The following is an 8,661-nucleotide window of genomic DNA, read 5'->3' as shown; positions in this document are numbered from 1 at the left end:
AAATGATTAGTAATACAAATTAGTGATTATTTTTAAGAGGTCCTCTTAATAATTGTCTAGTAGCCAACGTTGGGGCATTGGCAGCAAGATTAGCCTGAGCTTCGGAAGCTTCAGAAAAAAGATTATCCTAATTAGCACATGCATATAAATCGAGCCTAAAGACCTAAATATCTGATACACAAAATTAAAGAAAAAAATTTTTAAATCACTAATTTTTAGTATTTTTTGTTATTCTTTGATTAGTATAAATATTAAATTATTTTTAATAAATAAATTTTATTAATTTATATATATAAATTTTAATAAATATATGTGTATATTATATATTTTTTTGGGTATAAAATTTTATAAATATGTGTATAAATTAAAACTGAATAAACACCAATAAAAAATGATAATATTTATCGGCAGCCAATAGCATTGCTCAATTAAAGGTTCTATTAAATTAGTCCAAGCTAAGTGAAATATCACGTGTTAAATTGGATCTATATATATATATATATATATATATATATATATATATATATCAATTTATATATATACTATGAATGAGTAATTAACATATTTAATTTTAAGGAGAGCATTTTGATAAAGATATTTTAAATATTTTTTTTAAAGATTATTATATGTGTTATGATATTATTGGATATTTTTATTAAACTGATTAATAATTTATTTTTTAATAAACCAAAAATAAAATCGGTTTATTATAACAATAATAATAAATCCAATTGTTCGCATTATAATTATTAGATCCGATTGATTTACACAATTTAAACCGAATCATATTTAAATTTTTTATAAAAAGATAAATATATTTTTTATTTTTGTTTAAAAAAATCATAATCCAGTGGATTATGTAAATTTGTCGGTTCGATCGGACTGATAACAATTGAGTTTATTGTTATTGTGATAAAAAATCGATTTTATTTTAGTTTGTTAAGAAATTCAAAAATAACCAATTCATTAATACGTCTAATAATAATACGATACATAAGTGTTTTTACAAAAAATCTTTTTAAGTGTTTTTATGGGAGCATCCTTTTAATTTTAGATGCAAACGGAGTTCCTTTAACTTTTTATTCTACATTTGTAGATCAACCTTGAGAGGTATTATAATTTTTAACATATGCCAGAGATAAATTTGAGAAAAGAATAAAAATTAGTTAATAATTAACCAATATAAAATGATTGGAATGTAATGAAATTAATATTTTTTACTTTTGAAAACAGCAACAATATTTGTCAATGAGGCATAATTTCTTCGTACTTATTTGAAGGTTGCGGATTTTTTAAATGAAATTTAGTATTGCGATGGATTAGTCTTTAGATTACCAAGTTGAAGGATACCATAGAAAATAAAAAAAAAAATTATGTTAAAATGTTTAAATATTTTTAAAAATAATTAGCACTTTAATAAGTATGCTTAGCTAAACCGATAAAGAATGATCTGATTTTGCTTTAGGGCTGGGCAATAAACCCAAAAGTAGAAGCACTTTAAATTAGTATTATTATTAATAATATTATGAGATGTGGGGTGTTGAAAGAAACCGACCTGCTTTGTAAAGCAATATTGCAAAGGGGAGTTGCATCTTTTTTCTTCGTGTACACTATGGGGCAAGCACATGGTTACCTGAGAAAACAGCCCCTTTTTTCTTTCTTCTTTGTTATCATTAAGTGGGAGGATCACTCATTCATTGTAACTGGAAACGAACAAGAAACGATGTTTTATTCCTTTCCATTGGGGATTACTGTTTGAATTTTGTTTTTAATGGGTGGGTCACATTTATGTATGTCCATGTCAGTTTCTTGTTTTACGTTTTGTGTTGTTACACTTCATCCACATATACATTGCAAAGTTTGTCAATCAGGAAAGCCACAACTCATGTTTAATGTCTTAACCTTTATTGTGTAAAACCCACTCAACTAGCATCCTTAACTACTTATAGCATATGCATCATGCACTTTAATTATTATTAGCTCGTTAATTATTTTTATCAGAAAACATAGTGCTTTGCACCCCATTTAGCAGGGCATGCATGTGACTCCTGTGTCTTAAATACATGCAAGTTAATCGGTAATCAATTATTATTGTACGTAGTATAATTTGAATGAGTGGGCTCGACCCTCCAAGCGGGGACCGATTCCCGAAGGCAATATACGTGTAAGAAATATTGGTACCTCCCTTTGGCAAGAACAAAACACGTGTACTTGAGGACCATTAATGGCTCCAACACAGGATTCTGACAACCACCTCAATATGCTACATGCCATTGCCCATTGCTCTATTCTTTCCCATGTTGCTTTCATTTTCTTACTGCCTGCTGCTATGGATCAACATTTCAGAATCATGCATATGATATCTAAACTATTTCTTATTGTTATTATGATGCATCATTTCTATGATTTTTAATACAAAGCTAGGTTTGGGTTGGTGGAAACAGCACCACAAATATATATATGTAAGCTTATATAATGGGTGACCAACAATAGTAGTGTGACTGTTACTGCTGCCTTAAATCTATTATCCATAGAGAATAGATCTTCTTCACTAAAAAAAATTGAATTTTTTTATTATTCTTTTATATTTATTTTTAGTCTTACTTATAAAATTAAAAATAAAAATTATATTTTATTCTCTCAAATTAAAAAAAAAAAAAAAAACCATTTCTTTATTATTTTATTAAAATGACAATGTAAGTGCATTTAATATTAATACTCTTCTACCTAACTCTACATTTACTTTCTACTCCTAAGATCACGAGTCAATGTCTCTTTCATATATATATATATATATGGTAAATTTTAATATATGTTTATGTAACTATGGTAGATATGAAAATATTGTTAAAATTAAATTAATCTTTTTTATATTTTAATAATTTTTTTAGTAATATTTTAAAAAAATATTATTAAATAATACAAAAACATTATTTTAATTTTAATAATATTTTGTAAAAGATCATAATAGGATACTAGAATATATATATTAGTAGCAGCAGTAGTTAGTGAAAAAGAAGCAAAGACAATAGGCAGATTATAATGGAGTTCAACTTTTCCTAACTCGCCAATAATTGAAGGCTTCAAGAATATATAGTTTAAATGAGCCTAAGACACATCAATCATGGTGTCATATAGAACATAGTTATTCTTTCAATGAGTTCAATCCTTCCATCAAATATCTCCTTTTTAGTGGATTCCAACTCCTCATTTTTCAACCCAATATAGATTCCCCTAACCCATTACGACTAGTGTCTTTCACTAACCTGACCATTAATGCTTTAATTAGCTCTTCTGCTTATTATTATTATTATTTAATATTTTATTACAAATTCAAATTTAATTAGAGACACCGTTCAGCAGATGCGCTTTCCCTGAAGTAGGTTACTTCAAAGCAACAAAAAAGAAAGAAAGAAAGGTTTACTTTTCTTCGAACTTAAGTACCAATTATTGTTAATATTCGGGCAGTCACTGTTTCCATCTTCTTTTTTCTTTATGTGAATATAACACGCAGAATCTAGGCCATAACCTTAGCTTATGGATTCGATGGTTACATTACATTTCATATATTTTGAGTTAGCTTTTGTGTGTGTTTCTTGTTTCAAGAACAAGGGCACAGCTTTTTCCATGTGTCTAATATATCTTTGGTCATTTCATATGATTTGTGATTGCACTACTTTTGCTTTTTTTTTTGATAAATTAAAACTCTCTCAACTGCATGCTATGTCTTATTTTATATATAAGTTGCCAACTCACATTTCTACTTAAGCAAAACAGGCATTTTGGTTCATAAGAAAGTGGACATCAAAGTCATCATGGAATTATCCCAAACCTTTCTTTCTTTCTTTCCTTCCTTTAGAAAAGAAAAAATAAACAAATAAATAAAAGGATTGAAGCATGCATTGGTATCTGCTAGACTACTACCAATACTTAAAATTAAAACACCTTTATAGACATAAGACACCAAATCTACTTTACTTTCTCTTATTTTAATTTAATTATCTACTCCATGCTGCATGTGATTTGCAGAAGTTGAAATTGAATACTGGCCTGATGGCTAGTTGTTCACAGTCAAATTAAAGTTATATATTGAGTCAATCAAAGACTTGATCATTTTTTATTTCCACCCAATATATACTTAGAATCTTAGATATTCTCTTGTTAACCAATAATGAAGAATAGTGGTATAAGAGACATGATGGAGGCTATGCAAGAGGAAATCACCTTTTCTAACTACATATACCATATTTAGGACTTCATTTTGTGAGGGATGCATGCTTATCCGTACCGTAATCTCTGTGTGTATATATTTCCAAGACTCAAAGCAGTCAGAAAATTAATTGTCAGCACCGCTTGACAGAGAGCCAGAGTTAGCCATAGCTATGTAGTGTACTTGTTTAGCTTGGGCATGGACAAGGGAACATTGATTCAACCGTTGAATAATGACAAACAGCTACCACTGCATATGTAGCATAGGCCGATTTGATTTGTATTTATTTATTTTATTGAGTCTAATAAGCTCAAAAACGACTACAACAGCAACTTTTGAGTCAGCTGATGATATTGAAATTTGGTAATAATAAGGTAGTTCCATATATATAAGGGCCCCCCTTGCTTATTACCTGAATCTCTTTGTATCCAATCATTGATGGTTATGATGATCTTATCTCCACATTAAGGATATCTTACTGGGATAGCAAGTTCCTTGATCCTGCTATTGCAATTCTCTCTCTATATATTACTTCTAATAATCATTACTAATGCACGTGCAACTAAGTGGTCCTAGTTTGCCACCATACACAAGTGGATCGATCATTCTAGAGGGTAGAGTACCCATGCCATCTTTTGACTTTTTGACTTTAATTTTACCAATCCACAATGAATTCAGTAGTTTGCATAAATTAATTAATCGAAATATGTTAATAACTCATCAAGATTGAATGTCCATTAATATTTGTGTGATAGATCTTCATAAGCCTTTTCATGCTTAATTCTTTCAAAGGCTCAATAATTGCCACTACATATAGATAGCAGCTTCACTTTTTAGGCATGTTCCAAGCTTCTCCCTTCAATTCCTCATTCCTTTCTTTGAATAAGATGATATTATATTATAGATGTTAAACAAACTTATATATCCCTTTCGATCACCTCTTGTCTCTTATAAGCCAAAATACCATCACCTCATGGGCTTAGTCAACATGTCATAATCCATAGTAATTTAATTTCTTTAAATTACAGCAATAATGTTTGTCCCTAGTTCCCTTGGTGTTTAACGACGGTATTTTCAATGTTCTCTTTACAAAATAAAAAGAGAAATATATATATATCCGTACGAGGTGGCAAACTGGATTATATACGTAAACTACTAATAATGTAACAATTGAGATGTTAATTATTATAATTATAATAATAAAATATACATAACATGAAACGGAGGTTATAATAATAATAATAATAATAATAATAATAATAATAATAATAATCACATGAAAGACAACTTTAACCCATTCAGACTTGCATCTGAAGCTACATAGACTTATCCCTGTACTGCTGCTACTCGGCTAATTACATCAACTTAGACCTGATTCAAACTCAGAACGAAAGACACTTTTGTCTTTCTTTTCGCATACATTTTTCTTCTTCTTCTAATATCAGCAAAGCATTACAATACCAAAAAAAAAAAAAAAAAACTATATCCCACCGTAGCTGAACTTGATTTATAATTTTTTCTGCCACGGCAGGGATGTAATATATATATATATATATAATTTGGTCTAAGTGAATTTACACCCTAGAAGATGCTTGCAGGGATTCTTTCTTCCACTCCACCAAACGTTGAAGAAAGTCCATAACCTGCATGAGAAATAGTAAACAAATAAATAATCAGATATTTATTAACTTGGCGTACAGTACGATGGTGCAACAAGAGACAAAAGAAAAAGGAAACAAAAAGGAGAAAATTATATACTTGCCTCATTAGGTTCTTGTAAAGAGTATGCTGCATTAGTGTCTTTCGGAAATTTCGAGACAAGAATTCCAAGACCTTGTCCTCTGTCTCTCAATTTCTGTTTTCTCATTTAAGTTAGTTCAAATTATCCCAAAACAAATTGTGGTCAACCAATATAATTAAGTAATTAACTATGTACAATATATTATAACAATGGAATAAAAAATCGAGAGGAGTAGTCGGATACCTTGAATGCATCTTCATCGGTTCTATCATCTCCAATATAAACAGGAAATACATCACTACAGTCGGCAAATCCTGTTGTTGAAAGCGATTAATTAATGTACTGTTTAATAAAAAATAACATTGAATGAATAAATTAATCCTATAAGGAGATTGGGTGTCATCCTCTCAGGTAAGGGAACTAGATGAAGAGAGTACTGACCAAGAGACTCTAACAAAAAATCGAGGGCCTTCCCTTTGTCCCATTTAATAGTAGGACGAATCTCCAATACCTGTATGTATTATAATAAAGAAACAAGATTGAAAGTGAGACATCCACATTTCTCATTCTTATGCGTCTTCGCAAAGCTAATTAATATTAATATATATAACTAAATCACATACCCCACCATATAAGCAATAAATAAAAAAAAATTAATAATAAAAAGAAGCATGTCCCACCTTCCTCCCTTGGCTAAGACGAAGCTTCCGGTACTTGTTTAACACTGATCTCACTTGTTGCGCCAGTTCACTCCATTTCTGTGCATCCACCCACACCCACCAGCACATTTTTATTATTCCAATTCAATCAAACAAGAATAACTTTCTGTCAGCAGTTAATGAAATTAATTTTTGAATTACCTTCTCGTCAACACAACGAAAATGGACAGAGACACAAAATTTGTTGTTCTCCACCCGGGCACCAGGAGTTGATTTCGTTTTCTCAACCAACTGTTGGTACACCTGAATAATTGGTACCAAACAGAATTACACCTTTTTTATTTTATTTATTTAATTAAGAAAGAAAAGAAATATATAATTGAGTCACCTCATCTATGAGAGGAAGAAATTCAGCGGCAGGTTGAAAAAGAACTGCCTCTGACTTGGTGTCCTACAAATGAAAGCAAGCATGTAGAATAATGCAAAATGAGTAAATGACTCAAGAGTAGATATGTAAAGGTAGCTAAGCTAGCTAATAAGGTTTGACTCACTTACTTTGTTATATTTGGAGGTTTTTGTTGGGCCTTTTATATCCATGCCATGGCTTCCAGCATAATATAGTTCCGCCAACCGAACAAAGTTATATACCTATTTGTCACATTACAATGTGAAATTACTTCAAACAAAACAAGATTGGATTGGATCACAGCAAGTGGAAGCAAAGTGTACCTTGTCTCTGCATCTGCCCGTAACTATAGCAGTAGGAAAACACGTTGCAAGCTTCCTCACAGTCTTTCTCATCTGATATATATATATGTTATGTTTTGTTATGTTATATTACGTATGTATGTGAGTCAAATATATATACGATAAGAAGACACATACTGAATCGGACATGAAAGCACGATCGGGGTCATCGACTATGGGTGACAAGGTGCCATCATAGTCGAGAAACATGACTATTTGCTTTCCCTTTGATGCATGTATGATTTGTTGAAACATGTCTAGTGCCGATGGGTGGTTAAGCTGCTTTCACATACATTAAAGATCAATTAATTAATTAATTAATTAATAGATGGAGTGGTGAGTAGTAAGTAGTATTATTAGTTCTCACAATCCAAGAAGAGGAGTGGTCTTGAGCGAGAGAAGGAGTGGATTTGAGATGAGTGGGAGAAGATGCTCTCATGGAGTCAAGCCAAGCATTGATTTCAAGGGTCTTCAAGACAGTCCTCCTGGGAATGGGAATGTAGGCTCCCGGTATAGCCGGTGGCTTTTGTGCCCTTTTAGTCTCCTCGGCGGGCACAACCACATTCTGTTGCGTCATAGTGAGCATAAGAAGAAGAAGAAGAAGAAGAAAGAGTGAAATGTTGTGGGGGGAATGAGAGATAGCCCCTTAGCCCCTGCTTGGATTTATAGGTAGAGATGCTCCGAAACAAAACAAAACTCACTAAAGAGGCCCCCAATATCCCTGTGGTCCCTCCCACTATTCTTACTATTACTCTCCTTCCTACATGGCCTTGTGTTTTCCAATTCCAAAAGAATAAGTGAATAACTACCACACTCACTGCTCGCTTTCTCTATTCCCTTCCCTTCCATTCTCTTCTCACTTTTATTCCTTCTTTATTTTTCTTTTCTTTTTCTTCTTTTCGTGTTTATTTAATTGGAATTTCTTTTATACTTACTTCTTTGTAAATAAATTTTAACACAGTCTAAAAAAGAGAAAGCATAAATAAATAATATAAGTATTGAACAACGTAATCAACGATTTAAAAAAAAGTTAAAATTATTTATTAAAATTAAATTTTTAATTTATTAAAATAATTAATTTTTAAATTTAAATTATTAGAATTAGGTAATGTAATATCCGTTACATCACGTTTTCATTCCATCTCAATCCTCTTTCCCTTTCATCAATTTATGTTTTCTCCTTCTACCACGCCACGACAGAAATAACGTTGTAATTTCAACCACCGCAAGGTGCAGTGCCGTCAAACGCCGTCCACTATCGTGGCTTTTTTCTCACGCACTACAGCCCCACGTCACTTCGCAAT

The 8,661-nt window shown here is 31.2% G+C and overlaps 1 protein-coding gene across 1 annotated transcript; it reads right to left on the bottom strand.

Annotated features, from left to right (window-relative positions):
* Nucleotides 1–5,455: 5,455 nt before the first annotated feature.
* LOC130969317 (probable trehalose-phosphate phosphatase J) lies at nt 5,456–7,976 on the bottom strand. The gene is made up of 11 exons (XM_057894986.1): nt 7,725–7,976; nt 7,496–7,636; nt 7,340–7,411; nt 7,166–7,258; nt 6,999–7,061; nt 6,812–6,913; nt 6,632–6,709; nt 6,393–6,462; nt 6,195–6,265; nt 5,973–6,065; nt 5,456–5,853 (listed from the first exon to the last, which is right to left on the bottom strand). The coding sequence occupies exons 1-11, from the start codon at nt 7,941–7,943 to the stop codon at nt 5,785–5,787; spliced, it is 1,071 nt and encodes a 356-aa protein (XP_057750969.1). The 5' UTR covers nt 7,944–7,976; the 3' UTR covers nt 5,456–5,784.
* Between the last annotated feature and the right edge of the window lie 685 nt (nt 7,977–8,661).

Source organism: Arachis stenosperma, chromosome 3 (assembly GCF_014773155.1).
Source record: "Arachis stenosperma cultivar V10309 chromosome 3, arast.V10309.gnm1.PFL2, whole genome shotgun sequence".
Lineage (NCBI taxonomy): Eukaryota > Viridiplantae > Streptophyta > Magnoliopsida > Fabales > Fabaceae > Arachis > Arachis stenosperma.
This window is presented reverse-complemented; position numbering and strand designations above follow the sequence as displayed.

Excerpts from the sequence above, each read along its gene's own strand:
- LOC130969317 (XM_057894986.1), bottom strand. The coding sequence starts at position 7,943 with ATGCTCACTATGACGCAACAGAATGTGGTTGTGCCCGCCGAGGAGACT. Across the intron at positions 7,259-7,339 it reads CGGGCAGATGCAGAGACAAG|GTATATAACTTTGTTCGGTT; the intron begins GTACACTTTGCT and ends TGTGACAAATAG. Across the intron at positions 6,463-6,631 it reads GTCTTAGCCAAGGGAGGAAG|GTATTGGAGATTCGTCCTAC; the intron begins GTGGGACATGCT and ends TAATACATACAG.